The sequence below is a fragment of the Dermatophagoides pteronyssinus genome, unplaced genomic scaffold, assembly GCF_027571235.1.
Source record: "Dermatophagoides pteronyssinus isolate colony J.1.1.1.1 unplaced genomic scaffold, Derpt_VIB-CSIC_2022.12 sq0002, whole genome shotgun sequence".
NCBI lineage: Eukaryota > Metazoa > Arthropoda > Arachnida > Sarcoptiformes > Pyroglyphidae > Dermatophagoides > Dermatophagoides pteronyssinus.
In genome coordinates, this window is record NW_027461526.1 from 720,716 (window position 1) to 743,078 (window position 22,363).

The 22,363-nt window shown below is 27.7% G+C and overlaps 1 protein-coding gene across 1 annotated transcript in view; it reads left to right on the top strand.

The window, feature by feature from the left end:
* Positions 1-316: 316 nt before the first annotated feature.
* Positions 317-22,363, top strand: part of LOC113797410 (uncharacterized) — a 41,521-nt gene continuing 19,474 nt past the window's right edge. The window contains exons 1-4 of the mRNA XM_027347778.2: positions 317-1,013; positions 6,371-6,658; positions 15,474-15,612; positions 16,363-16,657. Of these exons, the coding sequence (XP_027203579.2) occupies positions 378-1,013; positions 6,371-6,658; positions 15,474-15,612; positions 16,363-16,657 (1,358 nt within the window). The 5' untranslated portion in view covers positions 317-377. The remainder of the gene's footprint in view (positions 1,014-6,370; positions 6,659-15,473; positions 15,613-16,362; positions 16,658-22,363) is intronic.

Below are 22,363 nucleotides of genomic sequence, written 5' to 3' on the forward strand. Positions count from 1 at the left end.
TTTTTGTTTTGTTTTGTTTTTCCACATATAACCATAGAGATTATTTGATGATCATAAAAAAAAACATAATGATGGTAATGATTGTCACCATATTCAAATCGATAATATTTACTTTGATGAGTGTGTTTTCTCGTTGATGTGATCAATGTTTTCTTTTCGGGCGTATTCCCAACGACAATGTAAAACTTCCGTTGTAATTTTGTGATGTGAAATGAGATAGTGTAAAAAAATATTATTCAACTTGTGATAACACTGTATTTTTTCATTTTTTTTATGTGTTCTATATTTTTTTGTTTTGATCATTAGGATGGTGTATCAAGATATTTTCGTTTACTAGGAAATTTTTCAAAACGATTCATATCTAAAAATTCACAAAAATGATTACAGATTTGTTAACACCATCATCGTTACGGCAGCCAAAATCAACAAATACAAAACAATCGAATATTGAAAAAAGAAATCGATCGATAAAAATCAATGATCAAAATCATAAACATTCATCGATGGCTCCAGGGAATCTTGTTACTGATAATAATCATTTACCAATATCGCCAACTATTACAGCTAATACAATGGCATCATATTTATCTTCTCTTCTTCATCCTCATCATCAGCATTATATTCATTCATTACCAACACATTCGGATGTTTATTCTGAACAGTATGCTCAAATTAATAAACTATCACCAACAATCAATCCATTATTGAATAATCATCAAAAATTTATGGATAAATCAACAAATTTCGATATAAATACTTCAACATTTTTTGAACAAATTTATGCAAAACATTTTCCAAATTTACCTGACAAATTAAAAGTTTATTATAATAATAAATCAACATCAAATGATAATGAATCAATGATGATGATGATGATGATGAGCAATACTATTTTGAAAAATTTTTATATTGCAACATCTACCGATATTCAACGTTCAACAACATTTGGACCATATACAGCGAAAATTGGTAAAAGTCGTCAACATTTATCGAATGCAGATCAATGTTTTAAGGTAAGTGTTTCAAAGAACAAGTTCAGAAAAAGTTCATTCACAAATAATACGAACAGATGAAATGAAATTATGAAGTTTTTGATATTTTTTTCTGGACAACCAAAAAAAAAAAAAATCATCCATACCGTTTCCCAACTCGGAGAAGGTATAATTCATTGAACCAAAGATTCGATTACGACAAACAACGACGAATCATCAATGATCATCTATTTTCTTTTAGTCAAAATTTTGATATTTGTATATTTGTTTTGCTTGGACACAAGTGTATCAGACAGGCAATACGGTTAGAAACAGCAACAACAACAGCAGCAGCAGCGGGTGATTCAATAAGATTTTTTTTTAGTCGATTGGATAATTGATTTTGTTTGTTCGGACAATTTTTTTTGGAAACAAAACAACAACGAAAATCTAGGAAATCGAATCTTAATGTAGAAATACGTTCAGTTTTTTTCTGAAAATAAGATCGATGAGCTTCGATCATCATCATCATCAATGAAAGTCCACCAGATGGACATTTTTTTCTCTCTTTCTTCGGTATATTCGGAGACCATATGATGATGATTGAGCTATTAGTGGTCCATGTGTGATTGGTAGTAAGTAAGAAATCTATAAATGACTATTAGTAGTATATATTGATAATAATCATATCCTATGATTACCTAAAATTTTTTTTTAGAATATCAATCAGAATCAGAATCAGAATCATTACAACAACACACACAGTGGCAAACAGTTGTATATTTGATTGAAGAAAATAATAATGGATGCAATGGATTCAAACAAACAAGCAAACACACACACATTATATAAAATATAATGGCCATCAAACAATTTAAATTGTTTTTTTTGAAAAAAAAACAATCATACATGTAAATGTGAATGATAGTTTTGTTGTTGTTGTTATTGTTGAATTTGGACCACCACTATCGTTTTGCAACAAAATATTTTTGATTATCATTTTCTTTTTTCTTTATATTTCAGCTGGTCCACAATTCTTGATCGGTGTGTTTGTTCAATATTCGGATTTAGTTTGATTGCTCGAGATAAATTTTTTTTTCGTTTTTTCATATACATTTTCTTTGTTCAATTTATATATCAAATTGAGTCACCATAAATATCATTCATATTTTTTTTCATATATATAAATATTTGCTTCCTATTTCTGGTTCTGGCGTCAGCTTGTATCAATTGCCTGTTTTTTTTTGTTCAGGGTATTGTATGCTACACAAGCACCGTTATTGCACAACTAATGTCAATGATGATGATGGTTATAGCCGTAGTAACCAGTAAAAACAAAAAAATAATATTTTAGCAAATTCATTTATTTTAAGGCTCGCGCATTTCATATCCACACAAGCACACATATTTTTTTTGTTTGTTTGTTTGAAGATTTTGATTTTTGATCCTCGAAAAAAAAGGTCAAAAATAATATATTGGAGAGCGAGAGAAAAAAAAAGCATAATCACATTAAATAAGAATAATCATTTGAAAATAAATTAGGTGTCATTGAAAATTGATTCAAACAAGATCATCGTCGATAAGAAGATAAATAGACAGACAGATAGATAGATTCTGGTATTGACTATTTTTTATTTTGTCGATGTTGTTGATTTAGTTGATCGGTTATGTCAAAGACACACACACGCACACAACAGATGGATTCAATAGGATTTTAATTGGCCATTCCAACATCATTACAACAAAGATGTCAAAGACATGTTTTCATATTTCTTTTTTTTCAATCTCTTCTTTATTCTATAGTGAGTATGCAATAAAATATGTTTTTTTTCTGGTTTTCATTTCTAAGTTTTTGGGTAAAAAACAATTTTTTGTTTTGTTTTTGAGATTCAACCACGAGAAAAGAAAAAAAAATCCGTACATCCTGCTTGAATTCATTTTTTTTCTTTTTGTTGGTTGATCTTTTTTTGGATACCACATAAACATGCATGCATGCATCGATAATTCTGTTTTTTTTTCTTTTTCTTCTTCGAGGGATTTTTGATACATTTATCAATGTTCGATTGCTTGGCTCCAAATAAATCGAAACAGAAACAGAAAAAAAAATGAAAATCAAAAAAATACATAAATCTTTTTTCTCCCTTGATTTGTTTTTGGCTTTGGATGTTGTTGTTGTCTCGATACAAAGTTATTGAATAAAATGATAGATAAGTAAAACTATCTTTGTGGGCAACAGCAGCAAATCTTATTGAGAATTTCGTTTTTTCTCCCCAATTCAAATAACTGAATATAAATGGCAAAAAAAGGAAAATGTTTCAATTCCATTTATGATTCCAGGCGTCTTTTATTATAGAGCTGCGCTTTATCGATTGCGCCGAATTTATCGGTGTGAATCTTTCTGTGTATCAATGATACATACACACACGCATATATAGCGATAGGTTCCAAGAGGATTTTCTTGTTCATTTTACCAAAAAAAATATCACCATATTTATACGTGTATGTACACACATCAAAGACTGTCATCATCAAGCAGCAATCATGACGATGACGATGATTATGTTGATGTTGATGGTTTCCAGGCGTCAATCCATAATAATAATAATAATGATGATGACGATGATGCCAGAATATCAGAACCCAACAAATAATAATAATAATAAATACTATGATCGAAAACAACATAGAAATATGACAGAGAAAAAAAATGATTGCTTGCATGGTGTTAATGCGTCGCAGATTTTTTTTGTTGTTGTTTTGTTTTATATGATTTGATTTGACATTTGCCTGTTTTTTTTAAGTTATTGTTTTTTCTATTTTATTTGTTGGAATGGAAAAAAAAACGGGAGGTGTGATGTTGGATTTCATCACTCAAAATAGCAATTAATGTCATGACGAAATTTGAATACATTTTTTGTTTTTTTGATTGTTAGGGGTAATGTGTTGGAGATAAGAAGAAAAAAAAATTCACACGAACATGTACCTGCACACGTGTGTGTGTGTTGTAACATGTTACACCCACACAAGAAATATTTGTATTTTTTTTTGTGGTACGAATCACCTTGGTGATAAATTTTTTTCTGATTGAAGAAAATTCAATCAATGAAAATATTCAATTCAATTCGAATTTTTTTTTTCTTATTTTTGTCACCGGAATTCAGGAAACATGAACAGGAAAAGAAAGGGAAAAAAAGATCAATCACCACAAATAAATATGAACACAGTGTGACAGTTGTGTTTAAAATGAAAAAGAGAGAGAGAAAGAATAATTTAGATTATGTTATATAATTTTTAATGATTTTATCATCTGCTATTGATGTTCTCATTTTATTGGTTGGTTGGGATATAGAAAAATTGAAATCAAATATCAGTGATATGGTAAGATATACAAGAGTTAGTTACTTTTACTAGTTTCATACTCAAAAGTTAACATCATTCATAATGGATCTCTAATGGATGTAACAGGAGGATCAAATGGATCCATGATGATGATGATGATGATGATGGTTGCAAAGAAAAAAAAATAACACAGGAGAAGAAACTAAAGAATCATAATTTTTTTTAATGGATACAACATATGTCTATATTGGTTTTGCCTATGTTTTCGATTAGATATACCAATGTCAAATGATATTACTCTACTATAGCGATGCCATTTTTCACATCAATCTAGCTCCAACCAATTCCGTAGCCAATGTGGACATTGTTTAAAGATATTTGTGTTTAATAGCAAAACGAAAGAACTTTTTCAAATATCCGTGTGTGTGTGTGAATCCCCAAAAAAAAGGCCACACAGGCTGTCAGTGAAGATATAATAATAATATTAATAATATGATGATATAACATGTTCAATCCATTATTTACAGATAATTTAACAACGATACAACAATATAACGTTGTCGTTGTGAAAAAAAACATCATTTTTTCAATATTGGATATTATACGTTCAAAGAGATGTTTGTGTGTGTGTGCGTTTTTTTATATTGATAATAGAATTGAATATTACAAGACTTGTGTATGTTGTTGTCATCATACATCACATCATACAAGTGATGTGTGTTGTTCGTGCCCATAGAATTAGTTTTCATTTTTTGGCATACATCGTAGAGTATCGTTGTCGTCGTCATACGAACCATGAAACCCGCGAATCAAATTGCTACACGCCTCGATACACACCAACACGTGTGTCTTGATCTCTCTCTCTTTTTTTTTATCCAAATTATCATTATCCGGTTGTAATGCGGAACAATATTCGTCACCGTTATTAATTCTAGCGGTGAATGTCTTTTTTTTTCTTTCATTTCTCAATGATCAAAATTGAATCTTTCAATTTTCTTATTTCTCATTCAATCAGATTTAAATTGAAATAAGAGTAGGCATGAAAAAGTTTTAGCCAATTTTCGATCGATTCCATCCGAAATATTTCATTATGATGCATGTTTTCAAGCAAAAAAAAATCCTGAAATCTAGACTTGGCAGATAGAATAATTTATCATTCTTTTTTTGTTGGTTCGAGAAGCAAAAAGTTTTCAAAGAACAGAATTCGAGACTTTCAATATTAAATATCGATCCAAATATAATAAGAAACGAATGTTTACTTTTTTTGTTTTGTTTACGTTATTGTATTATGATTATACTAACGGGTTAATTCTAATATAATATACCCACGATGCCGGGTTGCTAAAACAACAGCTTTTTCATGATTTATGACCTGGAAAAGATGTGTCCGAACAAAAAGTTCAAAGTAAGGTCGTCGAGGTCATTCCGGCCAAGTTTACGATAATTAATTATTAGGGATTAATTAATTAGCATGAATCATTTTTTTTTTTTTTGCTGAAAAAGAATAATTGTCGATAATTTATCTTGATTATTTTGATATTATAAAGATCACCCCGTTCTAATGAAAGATTCTTGTTTGTTTCAGAATAAAAACAAAAAAAAAAATGTAACTTTCTGGTTATCATATTTTTTTTTGAATCGGCCACCTACAACGAATCAAATCAAATAAAATTCATAAACATTGACAATGTCACACGTGTGTCCTATGTGTGATTGAAACTTTCAATTACATTTTCATTGATTTCATTTGGATTCCTGATATGAATTGTTGTTTCGAAGAAATTTGGCAACTATTTTCTTAGTATGCATGTGTGTAGGTGTCAATTTTCTTTTTTTCTGATATCCTGGCGCGTGTCGGTATATTACATGAAAAATGAATTAGTTTTTATTTTTATTTTTTGTTGTTGCGGTTTTCAAAAGCATTTTGAAACATTTCCATTTGATTAGTTTTTTTTCGAACAGATATCTCAACTATTCGTCAACAGATGTCGCAATCGTTCACAATTTAATTTTTTATTCAAATTTTTTAAAATTTGTTTTTTAATTTTTTACAAATTCAGGTAACAGATCGTTCGGGAACATTTTCTGCATGGGTAGAATTAAAAGATCCACAAGTTTATAATTGGATTGCTGCAATTCGACATTTAAATCAAAATTTAACCGAAGCTGAACAAAAACTTGCCGATAATGATAATGATGATTCAGATAATGGCAATAATATTCAATCAAATAAAAAACGATCAACTATTTTGGCCGATAATGATTCTTCTTATCATTATAAGAATTCTGCGGAAGAAAAAATTAAATCTCGCGATGCTAACGCCATCTTGTTATTGTTTTGTGGACAAGTATGTTGAATTTTTTAAATTTTCTTCCTTTTTTCCCCATTCGTTCACTTTGTCTAATTTACACCGTTTGTTGTATTTTTTAAACGAGAGTGAACAAATAAATTAAAAAAAAATTTTCCCCAATGATGATAGTTTTAGATATTTGTATGTTTCCAAAATGAAATTGCCTAAAGCTGTTCATTTCATCAGGATGTTACACATTTTTTTCCTATCTAATTTGAATTGACCAAATGTGTTGTCTTCCTTTTTGTCGATCAAAAAAAAAAATTGGATCGATTAAAATTTTTTTTTTGTCGATCATAATATATTTTGATTTATGACAAAATTACAATAACAAGTTTACAAAATAGATTTAGTTATTATTATTATTAATGATTATCATATACGAAATTGAATGTTGTGTAATAATTTTTTTTAAATTATAAATTCGAGTAGGAGAATCTTGTTTTCGTTTGGACAAATTTGGTCAACCAAAACTAAACAAAAAAAAGATGTTCAATTGATTCTATTTGAATGAAAATAACTGTTTTCCAAAATATATTGATTGATTTTTTGCAAAGTTTAATTGGATCACATTCTTTATGATAGTCATTTTAGATATTCAATGAAAAAAAAATCCAAAATTTCTGAAACTTTTTGTTAAATTTTTTTCAATGTTATGCAAATTTTTCAATTATCATATATGATTTTTGGCCTTACACTTATTTCATCGATCTTCAAATCTTCACTGTTTTTGATTCAATTTTGCGAAAAACATCGTAACCATTTATGGTCAACAATATTATTACCGATATCATATGTGATGATGATTTTGAAACATAAAAAGTGTTTGTCTATTTTGCCTATTTATAAATCTTCCTACCTGAATGATTTTTTTTCTTCTTGTCATAATCCGTTGATTCTCATCATATATGAGATGTTTTTCATAGTACATCGGCATCGGTTTTATCTCGGATTTTTTTTCCCAAAATCTAATCAACTTTAATTGAACGGGACAATTATTTCCCAATTGAATTTGAATTTGAATTCAAATCTCAAATGATTATGATGAAACAACAAAAAAAATGTCTACATGGGTCATCATCATCATTGAAGAATTGAATGTTTCTCTATCATCATTTTCTTTGATCCAATTTTTTTTCATTTATTTCGATGATGATGATAAGTAATTGAATGATTATACTATTTGGATCAAACAAGTAGCTTTTTCAGCTAAGCTGGTTTGTTTTGTCTAGTCTAAACCTTTTTTGTTTCTTATATATCAAACCCATTTGAATATCTATTTGTTAATTCAATATTTCCAGTTAAAGATGATTTCATATATGGAATAGTAAATATTTTTGTATTCAAGTTTGATCTATCTAATTATTAACATTATTATTATTGTTATCGTATCAAACAAACATCATCACTACAAAATTTTCTTTTCAAATCTAATTAGGTTTTCATTCAAAGATCGATTGTTATTATTGAATTTTTCATTCTCTTTCATTTTGAGATTGATTTGAATTGAATCTTACAATCATTTTTGGCCAATTGTTCTTTCTTTTTTTTTGTTTGTTTGCGAATATCATCTGATTGACATTACCATCATTCAATCGTTTGTTGTTGTTTTTTAATATTGTTATTTTTATTTGATCCATCAACATGTTGTTGTTTGATCATATTTCGGAAAAAAAATTCAACTATACAATGCTCCATCATTATATATGATCCATATTACTATCATCATTATCATCAAAATATTGATAAACCAAACACTTGTGGATTATCATTATCATTATATAATAATATAGATCCATTATTGATCCATTTTATACATGTCCATCTTTATCAATGTCTTTTGAATGTTTTTTTTGCTGTCATTTTTTTCCCTATTCGACCCGATCCGAATATTTGAATTCAATTCAATTCACACGATAGTGAAGAGATGTTTCGTCAATCGTCATCATCATCATCATCATAATCATCATCATCATCATGGTCCAAGAGTCAATCCAAAGAAGAAGAAGAAGAAGGGAAAAAATCGCGTGTTTGTTGATTTCGATGTTTTTTTTTTGTTTTTGTTTTTTTTTGGTTGATGCTCTAGTTTTCTGGGCGTTGGCATATATTATATAAGTTTGCTTGATTTTCTTATATATCGTCATAATCAGCATCATCATCATCATCATAGAGATATATAAGATTGTCGTATTCGGGCGTCTTCCCTCTCATCATCAGCATCATCATCATCATCATCATCATCAACAAGAACATCAATTTCTCTCTAAATACAATCTCATTTCTCTTCATCGATATATTTCTATAATGTTATGTTGTTAGTTTCTCAAAAATATAATTTCCATTTCTTTTAGTTGAATGATGATGATTGTAATAATAATAATAATAATCATAATCATAATGATAATATTGACGACGACGACTACTGAAGTAACCGAACTAATCAGTAGATCGAAGATCGAAGATGATGGTTATTATTATTATTGTTATAATTATTTAGAAATGTTGATGATGTTGAAAGTGGATCGATAGAAATGGATAGATTTCATAGATAGATTGATCGATTTTTTTTCACTATCTTTTGATTTCAATGAATTTCACTATGAAAAAAATTCTTCATATCGATATTAGCTTTTCATTTCAAATTTACCGCCTCCATTTCGTTGAAAACAAAATCTTATGTATAGCTGTTGCAAATATATTGATTAAAAAGAAAAATTGAAATTCACCTTTTTGATTGATCTATTTAAATTATTTAAAATATTTCATTTGAAATTCGTTAATTCCAATTTTATGTTATGAACTGTATCATCTTTTTTCTGTTCATGTTCAACTACTGACAAACAACAAGACGATGATTATGAAAGTTTTTTGTTTTTATATGGGTGGAGAACAAGATGATCCATGTTTGATGATGATGACCGCTTGTGTTCAACATAAAAAAGGGCGAATTGATGTTCATTTATCAAATACACTGGATCCATTATTGATGTTATTGTCCATTTGGCCGATTGATCAATATTATTTAAAACAACAGCAACAACTTTGATGATAATGATGATGATCATCATCATCATGATAATGGCCGGTTATTTTCAAATTCATTCACACATACTAAAAAGAAGATCGTTCCAAAAAAATTAATGATCATTCAACATCCTGATGATCATCACTTTTTTTTTCTCCAACATTTTCTTATTATCATTGATGATGATCATAATCATTATTGACAAAATTTTTGTTTTTTCTCCTATAGGTGTCGCTAATAATTATTAATTAATCACAAAAAACAACGCCTTTTAAATTTAGAAATTTAAAAAAAAAAAAAGGATTACCATTCATTATTAGTTTTGTTTTTTTCAATGTCATTCTATTTGTGTTTTTCATTACTGATAATAAAATCTTTTAACTGAAACATGTCCGTTTCATTGCGGTCGTAATGATCTTGAAAAAAATACATTAACAAAAGCAAAAAAACGAAAAAAATGAAGCAGCAACAAGTAGTAAACTTGGGATGGAAATGAAAAAAAACTTGAAAAAATTTTACGACTAACATTTCTATTCATACTTTTTTTCCCCATAATGATGATGATGATGATGATAGTTGATTTAATTCCATCATTTTGTTATTTGGAAAAAATAAATTTTGAATCTTTAAAAAAAATTCACATAAAGCTAAACGAAAAACAGTTTTCAAAACTGTTGCGTGATCAAACGTAAAAGAGAAATTTTCACACCTTGTTTATCGCTTTATTATGATGATGATCATTATGGTAAATGTTTTGATTGCTGAATGATCCATTGATCAAATAATGTGTCATCATCATCATCATCATCGTTGATTAATTGAATAATTATTTTGTTTTGTTTTTGGAAAAAAATGATTCATTTTTGGACAGGAAATCAAAAAAAAACTGTGTGTGGTCATTTTCTTTTTCTAGGCTTGTGGCTCATCATCATCATCATCATAATCATCATTTAAATAACAAGGGCAAGGAGATATTCAAGTGATTGCACATCATTTTTTTTCACTGAATTGTTAGTCGATAGTGATGATGATGATGATGATAGAAATGGTCATAGTTTCCATCATCACGATTTATTTGGATCATGATGATGATGATGATGATGAGTTTAATCATTGCTTTTTTTCACAAAAAAAAGTTATACATACGTTACACACTTATTTTATTATGTTTTTTCATGAAGATTGATTGTTCTTTTTTTTCCCCGTTATGATTTTGGACTACTGAAAATGGTATCCGAAAAATTTCCAAAAAGGTTTAATCATAATCATCATCATAGTTATCATCACAACAAAAGTAAACATGGAAGAAACATTTTTTGCTACCTGAAACGATAATGTTGGCGTTTATGTGTATGTGTGTGTGTGTGGCAATTAAACAAACAATAGAATTCAATTGAATTCCAATGAATTTTTTTTCCCAGTTCAATTTTAGACTTTATTTACTATAGAAAAATATACATTGAACGAAGAAAATTACAACAAATTTAGCCCAATTTTAATTATTATTTGCATATTTTTTCACTTACTCTCGATGCTATTTACCATCATCATGATTGTTGTTTATGAGATTTATTTATTATGATTGAGATGTGCATCCCTTTTTTTCAGCTTCTCTTTTGTTGTTGTTGTTGTTGTTGTAGATGTTTAGCCATTGAATTCAATTAAGATTTATAACTGTTGTTATTTTTTTTTCTTTTGAAACTGAAATGAATAAAGATAATTCGTCATTTTAAGACAAACAAATAGGTGTGTTTTTCATATTCATCTTCATTCAATTTCTATTGTTTTTTTTGATTTTATATTTTTTGTTCATTCGTTGTTTGTGGTTGGCTATCCTGTTATTTTTCCTTGTTCTTCAAAAAGTTTATGACCGGAAATTTTTCTTTATTTAAAATCCTTATTATTGTCAAATTTTCAATGTTTCAAATAATCGATGATTCAAATCATTGACAGGCCAATAGCATAAAACTTTTTTCTTACCTTTCTAATCTTATTTTTTTTTTTTTTTTTTTTTTTTTTTGAACATTGAAAAATTTTTCAATCCAATTTGTTGTAATCTGATATAAAATAATCTGAAAATGTTTGTGTTTTTTTTTCCATTTCCTCACACTATTTTTTGATCTATTACACAGACACAAAAAAAAAAATCAAGGAAGAAAAACAAACAAATTTGAATTTCATATTTTAATCCTTATATCCTTAAATTATTTGACCATTATTTAATCATCATCATAATCATAATCATCTTCGATTGATCAATATTCAACCATTTTGCTCTACTTTTTTTTCACTTGTTGATCATATCGATTAAATTTGATTCGTGTTCGTCTCATTTCATCATCATCATCATCATCATTTTTAGTTGATGATCTTTATTCATTCAAATTTGATAGTGTTTGAATAGAAGTAAGTTAGTTAGTTAATTTGATTTTTTTTTCATCGAAAATCATTCGATTTTCATTTTATTTTGTTTGTTTTTGTTTTTGTTTTTCTTCAGTCGGCAGTAGCCACTTTATATTATCGAAATATATTTTCCTCCATCACTGATATACAGAGTGAATTTCATAGAAATCCCGTCAGGTAGTAATCGATCTTCAAACGCTCGATGATTATATGATGGTTGATGTTGATGATGATGATGATGGCTACAAGATGAACGCCAATAATGGATGATTATTATGAGCTTTGATTAAACAAGCTTAAATAAAAAAAATTAAAAAAGAAGAAAAAAATTTCTTATATTTTCATTCATCTATCTGGATTTCTTATGTTGTGTGTTGAAAACCTTTACTGATCGTTGTTGTCCACATCATCATCATCATCATAATCGGTGGATGTATCAATCTCGATAGTTTTTTTTCCTTGTTGTCTATGGTAGTCGAAGATATTCATCAATTTATTCATCATCATTTTCAATTCAATCCAATTGAATCGATTGGATTGTACATATATAATAAGCATGTGTCTGTATATATATGTTTTGTATATGCGTATATAACACAGTATCTCGTTCATGGCTAATCCACATGATAATACCAGGTGGTGATGTGGATGATGACGATGATTATTATGAAATTCAAAGAGATGAGTTTTAATCTCCTTGTTTTTTTTGTTGTTGCTTCCATTCACCAAGATGTATCGATGTAGATGATGATAATCACATGGATGCAATTTTTTTCGTTTTTTGTCTTCTTTTTTTCGTTGTGTCCATGTCGTTTTTTACCAAAAATCGACTGAATGATTTAGACATACGAATAAAAAATGTCGAGTTTGATCTACTTTTTCTTCGTCATCATCATCATTATCATTACATTTATTCCATAATGATGAACTAAATAATCAAAAAAAAACATTTAATGATGACCAATGATACTCTTCCACGTATTTGATTTGATTGGATCTCCTGTTCTCGATTTTTTTTTCTCATTTTTGATTATTATCATCATCATCGATGCACATGTAGCTTTTATCTGGTTTTTTTCCAAATAGATTTTATATGTGTTGTTTTTTACATAAATTTTCAATTTGTTTTATTTAAGAAAATCATTAAATCAGATCAGATTAGTTTAAACAAAAACAACAACAAAAAAAGTCGTCAATGTTGTATTTGATGCAATGATTTTAATCGAACAATTTATTTATTTAGTTTTTTCAAATTTTTTGGAAAAAAATTATTCATTGTTTGCGGGTGGAAAAAAAATGTTGATCATTTATCAAAAAAAAAAAAAAATATTCAAACTGACCATCCATGAAGCGAAAGTGTATTCATTCATTTTTTTCATGAATGAATTTATCATTTATCAATCTTTACCACAAAGTGAAGACATTCGGTATTTGATATTGGTAATGAGATATTTATTTTTTCACTAAAAATGATTGTGCATCATCATCATCATTATGATATAAGAAAATGGAAAAAATTAATAATAAAATCTTTTAATCGAACAAGCAAAAAAAAAATATGTTTTGGCCAGTTGTTTTATTTATGCCTTGAAGGGATTCGACTTTTTTTTTGTGGTCGATTCTCGATTTCATTTATGATGATCAAGATGGGAAAGGATCAAACAAAACAAGCCTAACCTTATATCATCATCATCATCATCATTATCTTTGTGTTTTGGATGTAACGATAAATTGTGTAGTAGTTGTGTATTTTACGTAATATTGATGAACCCTTAGGGATATATATATTTTTTTTGTTGTCTTCCTTTTTTTTCCAATCATCTTTCATTAAAAAAAATTATTTTAATTTTTTTCGTAGAAATTTCTGTCTCGAAATTCAAATGGACAAAATTGGACAAACGTCATAATGGAGAGGAGGAAAAACAAACTTTCGAAAAAAAAAATGTTCCAGAAAACATTCATTCAATGCAAACATTATTATTATCATGAACATTCTATAACTAATTATGATGTAATAATAGAAAATTTAAAAGGAAAATTAAATGGAATTGAAAAAAGAACACATTAATTGATCTATTGATTTAGTTAAATTTTGAAATCGATAATAATAGAAAACCGTTTTTTTTCACCCAATCATTTTGTTACGTTTACGTTTATTATGGAATGAAAACTTAAATTTATCATGATTTTCATTTCGGCTAATCATATCGATAAAATGAACTGGAAAAAAAATTGATGAAACCATTTGAATGACCAGATCATGATCCTAAACATCATCATAATCGAATGAATGATTTATTCATCTGTTTTATTTTTGATTAGGTTTTTTCGATTTTCAATCGATTGTTAGCATTATAATAATTTTTTGTTTCACATATCTAATTAGAGTATTCATTTAAATTTCAATTCAATTTGATTTGATAATAACAACAATGAAAACCAATATTATTTCAGTGATTGATCGATAAATCAATTGTGTTTTGCTTGTTTGTTTGTTAATAAATAAAAAAAATAATCACTCATTCGATGAGATCGAAAGTATCTATTTTGTGTTATTAGGATTCATCATTCATTTTCATTGATTAGTTTGATTTATGCACGAAATCATTGATCAGTTTGTTGTTGTTGTTGTTTTGGCATCTTTGTTTTGTGGAATTAAGATTTGGATAAATCATTGATGCATGCTATAATATCATCATACTATAGTATCCTATGCTATGTTTTTGTTGTTGTTGGCTGCTTAGGGGCGTTTGGACTTTTAATAATAATAATAATGATGAGCTAAACATAATATAACTTAGCAAAGGTATAGATTGATGCTGATGATTGGTTAGTTATTATCATCATCATTATCATCATCATCATCCAAATGATGATGATTGTTTTTATTTGTGTTTGGGCAACAACAACAACAAAAAAAGATATTTTTTTTCATACATCCAAGTAGTCTATCTATATATATTTGGTTACGGTTCATTGATGATACATGATGATGATGATGATTATGATGATAATAATGATGAGCCGTTTGTTTTTTCTTCCCTTTCTTTTTTTGTTTTCTGGTATAGCAGCTTCCTCAAATGAATGGAATGAAAGAAAGGGAGAGAAAATTCATTTCCGAAGCTGATTTGAAAAGAATGATGATGATAATGATGGATAGAGGAAGAAGAAGGAAAAAAACGTTTAATTAATGCCCTCGAGGGTGTATTGAATGGATGAATAAATGAATGGCTATGTCTGTCGATAATAATCGAATGTCACCTATTTTTTTCATTCAAAAACTATCATTTTTTATATTATAAACCGTTAATTTCTTTTATATTGTTTTTTGTTTTTGTTTTATTGATTGTATCATCTCTTTGTCTTTTTATTTCTAAACGATAGATTTATCTGGAAGTGACACGCGATCTAACACGTGGCCAAGAATTAATATTATATTCGAATCAAGTTTTACTCATACATGAACATGATGTATGTTATCAGAATAATGGTAATCGACAAACAGGATATCGTTATGGTAATGGTATGTATTTTTTAAATTTTTTATTTTCAAAATTCCAAAATTTAAATTCATTCATCATATATCAAATAAAGAAAAAAATTATTGAATAAAGTTCAACCGGAAAAGCTGTTCATTTGTTTCATTTTAATATTTTTTTTCTCCTTAGTCATCTTAGTTGATTATCATTATGCTGTTGATAATGAATATATTCAGAATTTATCGAATTGTCTCCATATAGTTTACTATAGTATAGGTTGACAATAATTAATTAACAGAAAAAGCAGCTGTTGTTTTATATTTGAAGTATTCGTGATGGCATCTGTCATCTTGAATTGAACGGATGATGTCGATCATCATCATCATCCGCTGCTCTACTCTGTCGATCATTTAAAATTATATACAGTTAGTTTGTGGTGAGCTACCGTACCATTGTTTCTTTATATTCATATCTCTACATAGAATGATGAGTTTTAACGGTTTATTTTTCCATATATTAGACCTAGCGTGCGACACGCGACCACCTGTGTGTGTGTTTGTATGTGCTTTAAATATGCTGACTTTTCTGTCCGGTTTTGGTCCATTGGCTTTTGGTCATCATCAATGCTATTTTATTTTTTTGTGTCATTGTTGATGATTAAAAGGTGGCTTCTGATTCAATTTCATTATCGAACGATATACTTTTTTGAATTCAGAATTCTTGTTTTGTTCAACATATGGACCTGATAATAATAAATTTTTTTTCGGTTTTCATTTTGTTCTTATTACCTATAGGTCTCATTACTGGTCAAACAACGACCACCAACAAATCATCATCATCGTCCGTGGTAGCAAATTTGAATTCAAATTTCGAACAGCAACAACTACCTTATCAAAATCATAATCATCAACAACAACATTCTAATCATTCGATATCAGATCATTCTATTGATTCTTTATGTTCAAATCAGAATAATATTATTGATCATAAAAGACAACAAAAACAACAACAACAACAACAACTTCGATCATCATCATCGAATAGAAAACACCATCGTAATCGTCGATCATCGACTAAAACAATCATCAGGTAATTTTATCATTTTTCACCATTTTTTTTCTTTAAATTCAGAAAAAAGGGTTTTTTTACTTCCTTCTAATTTGTACTTGTGTGAATGTGTGTAATGATTATGATGATTAACAAAAGTAAATTATAATGATGAGTGAAAGTGAACAAAAAAAAATGAAATCTTTTTTGTGCAATTAAAAATTAAGGAAAAAAAAGAAAGAAAATTAATAATTGTGTGTTTACCAGAAAATAATTTGAATAATTTTTTTTTGTTTCAAGTTAAAAGTTATGTATCATTTCATTGTATTTTATTCGAGGATATCATTTCGTTTCGGTTCATGATACAATAATATGGTTGTAATCAGTTTTTTTTGGGCAGAAATTCAGTTTAAGATTTTTTTTTCTCTGTTGAATAAACAAACGGAAAATAAAATAGAAGATGGATGAGAATGGGAAGAACATAATTTTGACCAAAAAAAAAAAATGTTTGTCATTTATAATCAACATTTTGATATTTACCAAGTAATAAGAAAAATTGTCAACTTTTTTTTGGAGAAAATCATCCAAACGAAACTTTTGAATGAATTTTTCTGTGTTTTTGTTGTTTCTCCTTCTTCTTTAGGATATGTTAACCGTTTCGTTATTTTATATTTCACTCTTCTTTTTCATCTCCTTTGCACACTGTAGAACAAAATGTCGTAACACTGTATTTTTTTCTACTTATTGCTTTATGTATGTCATAAAAAGAATGAAAGCGAGGGGAAAAAATATTGCCCTTACAGTTTGTTTCTTTTTTTTTTTGCTGTTACGCGAGCAATCGGAACCAGGTAAAACAAAAATGAATGAATCCAATTAGTAAAATTTTTAGCGCGTAACAGCAAAAATATTTTGCAGATCTTGTCATTTTTTGTGATTTGTGATTGACAATTGTATCACAAATTTTTTTCGATGATAATAATAATGATGATGATGGTGATAATATTACGAAAGTAAAAAAAAGTATGGTGAGAAAAAACATTTCATTTTCGAAATTTTAGATTTCAAATTTGATTGATTCATGCAAAAAAATCAATGTGTGTGTGTGTGTGTACCATGATGCAAATGTCACTTGAAAATTTTTAATGAAAATTAATCCAACAATTTAGGATGATATTCAAGAACAGGAAAAAAAGAAAGGACTTCATCATCACAAAAATCGTTGAAAGGTCGTAATGATATTTCCCTTTGCATTAGTTCAACAAACAAATAAATCTATTTTGTTTGAAAATTTCATCATGCTTTTTTCTGTATAAAAATGAATGGAGAAAAAAATTCAAGGTCTACGATCATCATGGTAATGAAAATTGGATAAGCAAACTTTCTTTGGATTCTTTGGCTAGGTATTTTTTTTTTTTTTTTGTAATTCACAAAAAGCAAAACAGATGATTTTTGTTTGTCTTTCTAATAGATCCACACCTTTGTCCTTCGGTGTAATCACAACATTGCAATCATATTTTCTGATTTGTTTTGTTTTTGAAAAAAATAGTAGTCTTTGAAATGATAATAATAATCGATGGCCAAATATTGATATGATTGATTTGTTTATCATTCAATCATTCATCAAATTGTTTCATTTTTTTTTCTATTGATGCTAATATTTTGAAAAGAATACCATAATAATGATGATCCATCTATCCAAACAAACATAACAACATATAACGTTAGATATACACCTGTTGCTGTTGTTTATATATTTTTTTCAATACATAGATTCAAAATCTTTGAAATTGAATCAATCAATTTCATCATCAATTTAATGTCAGAATTCTTATCAAAAATTAAATTCCATTCGATGTTTATCCACTTGGTACAATTCGTTTCAATGTTATTTTGGATCATTGTTTAAAAAATGTGGAATGATAATAATTGATGATCTCTTTGGTTTTTGAAATTCCATTCATCTCTTGTTCAAGCATTGATGTTGATGATTATCATTATCATCATTTTTTTTGTGATGTGATATTATATCCATTATATATTCATTTATTTATTTATTTATTTCTATGAAAACAATCTAGCAACACATGTATTTGGAGCAAATAATTTTTTTGTTTGATCCATTTGACTATAATCAATGAAATATTTATATGTGTGTGTGTGTGTGGAGGAGTGTAAAAAGTAGGGAAAAAAAAGATTCATGGATCAATCGATCAATCGCAATTAATTGCAAATCAATATACAATCAATATATTGCCATCATCATCATCATTATATTGATCGTCAAATATTCATCAAATATGATCATCGTATCGATTGCCAACGTCATACAAGTTCAAACATATTATTATTATTATTATTTGGAATTTTTATTTCAACAGTTTTTTTTCTATTCATTTATTTCGATGATTCTTTTTGATAATAATAATAATAATAATAATAATGGCGATGATGAACTTGAACAAAATCTTCCTTCTTCGTTTTTTTTTATCATTACTCTTCTATCCCCTACGAAATATAAAAAGGGTGTGTTACAATTTTTTTCGCATTCCAAACATTATTTTTTTGTTTTGTATTACATTATTAGCTGTCTATTTTGATCAATATTCATTCAATATTACATAATCGTTGCAATTTGCTAAATTCATTATTTTTCCCAAATAGATTCACATTGATCAAATTTTTTTTTCATTGAAATTTTATTTTGTCGTTGTAGTTCCAGTAGTAGCTGAAACTATTTTCTTTTCAATGATGATTGCAACAGGTTTCAGGTTGAAACAAATGAAACCAAATTATCTTTTTGTTTCTTCGATAATAATTACCATTATCATTTACCATAATGATTTTCTTTCTTTCATTTTAATCTTCTATCTAACAGTTTCTAGATTGATTTGACAAAATGAAGAAACGAAATATAAAATAGATAGTACACGAAGAGTTTAGTTGAGTAACATATATAGTAAATAATTGCGCTAAATTGACATTTATACTCGTTTTGTCGTTAGACCTTCGACAAAAAAAACGAACTGTGATGGCGCCTAAAGAAAATAATAATAAAAAAAATTTGCGCGTGCTATACATCCGTTCTGTTTTGACAATGTTTAGTCATCATAAACACCATCATATTAAAGTATTTTTTCTCCCAATTATCTTCGGTCTAATAATGAAACTAATAGTTAACTAGAACGGATCGTTCAAACTGATGATGATAGTTGTCTACTTTGTTTTTTATTTTTTTATTTTGGTAATTGTAATTTTGATTTTTATGAAAACAAAAAAAAATGAACCAATGGAGCGTCATGTTCCAATGAACACCATCCATCGACAACAAACAATTTTCACTTTCTCGTCATTTTTTTCTCCCAAAAAAAAAGAATGTTGTTGAATAAATGAAACAAAAAGCTGAAAAATTATCTGGGCCAGGAGCCACCACCACCACCACCACCACCAGCGTCAATGATAACAAATCTTACCTGATGACAATTGACGAATACTTTCGATTTTTTCTTCACTTGTTCTTATCTTCAAGAAGAAAAAAATTTTTGGCTTCCTATTGTCAACTCTTTTCATTTTGGTGAATGATTCTAGACAAAAATTAAAAAAAAACAAAAATTTTATCCTGTATCCTGGCTCTTCATGAATCATTGATTCATATATGTGTATTTGTCCTTTCTACCATCGGATGACAGTCTCTTGTTTCGTTTTTTTTTCTTCTCTAATAATTTTTCATCGTTGACTAGCGAAAAAAAAATTGAAGTCATTTCCAATTGAAGGATGATTGGGGAGCCACACAAGTACACACACACACATTTACTATGATGATTGAATGTAATAAGTAGAAGTAATACGGATGTTGTACGTCATGGATCACTGAAGTTTAATGACGATTTTTTTTTCACTTTCAGAAATCCGACGACAAAACCGGAGGTTGACAATTTTTCACTTTCTCTCCCAATAGAAGATGAAAAAAAAGATGAAGAAATTCTTTCTTTTCATCATCTGGTGCGTTAGACATGTTGTTCATTAGACCGGGTTGTTGTGTTTGTTGACAACGAATCCTTGATCGTTTATCACACATTAACACACTCACATAAACTCAAACATATATCTTTGATCACCATTGCCAACGTGTAACGTGATGACTATCTGAATCACCAGTTTTTTTTTCTAATCGACCGGAAATCTGAAAAGCAATCTCTCAAAGATTGTACAATTTTCATACATTTATCCATCGTTTTTCTTGGCTCTAATAATTGAAAAATATGAAATTTTTTTCTTTGAAGGTTAAAAAAAGTAAATTTGTTGTAAATTTCAATGTGTTTAGCTAAATCTAATTTAATTCAGAAATTCAATAAATGTAAAAGGAAAGAAAAAATGATGGATTAAAAATATGATCTGTATGTCATTTGGAAATGATAGAATTGACGACAAATTAAATGTGATGATTACTTAGCGATGAAAGATGAGTTTCAATTTATTATTATTATTAAATACTTAATCATCAACAAGTGTCATCATCATAAATAAGCCACACTTATATATTGAAACTACATGATCAATCTAATCATATCTTTTTCGTTTTTTTTTGTTGTTGTTGTTTCTTGCTACGCTTAATGCTTAATTCACGTGTGTGTACGTTATGTTCAGTAAGTTATTCGTCTGTATTTCATCATTCAACAGATTAATTATGTCGATTTGATTATAACACTTTTCGATATAATCTGCCATTTATTCATTCTTGTAATTTTTTTTTTGGAGAATGAGCTTTTTTTGCATACTTTTTTTTGTCTATTTTGTATGACAAAACTAATGAAGATTGAACAGGAAGTTTATTTATTTATTTTTGTTTTTCTCATCAACTTCAATTAGATCATTGTTTATGTTTAAAACGTAGACAATAATTTAAAACCAGATTAAAAAGAAAGGTTTTATGGTGATTTAAATTGAAAGATTATCATCAAATTGTTGTTGTTGAAATGTTTTAATGATATAATTATAATAATCATGATAATCGATTCTAAATCTTGATTTGATTTCAATGATCATCGTTTTCTTTTTTGGATGGAATTTACACCGAAATAATAATAAAAACCTTTCAGATCCTAGATTTAAATCTTTTTTTTGAGGTTTGATTAAGACAAAAAGCGTTATCAATGACCAAACTAAGTTTTTAAACAACAACAAAAACGAAACATTTTTTCACCCATTACGCCAGAATGGATTGATTTGGATTTACAATGTAGGCCATATAAAATTGGTAGCATTTTCATCGTCTTTTTTTTTAATATTAAGTTTTTTTTGCTTGCTTTTCAACAATGATTCAAAATATAAAAAAAAACAATAATTATCATATTTTATCATAATAATTTTTCCAAAAAAAAATTGCCTTTATTTTTTATTATTATTATTCTGTTCAGATTTATTACTGATTTTACCACACCTATTGCTTTTGTATTTTTTGTCTATGAATTAGATGAAATGATGAATTTCAAATTGAAAAACAAAAAAAAAAAAAAACAAAACAAGAAGAGATTCGCATCTAACAAACACTTTTCATTTTTTTTCATTCCAAAGTATTGATTAAAAAAAAGAGTAGCCAAGCCAAATGAAATGAAAAAAAAATTCGATCCTTTATTTTGCTGATGGTCTCAAAGTGTTAATTTCTTCAATTTTGTTTTTTTTTTGTTGTTTCTCAATCACTAATCTTATAATTTAGATAAAAACTAAACTAGATCATCGATAACTGGAGAA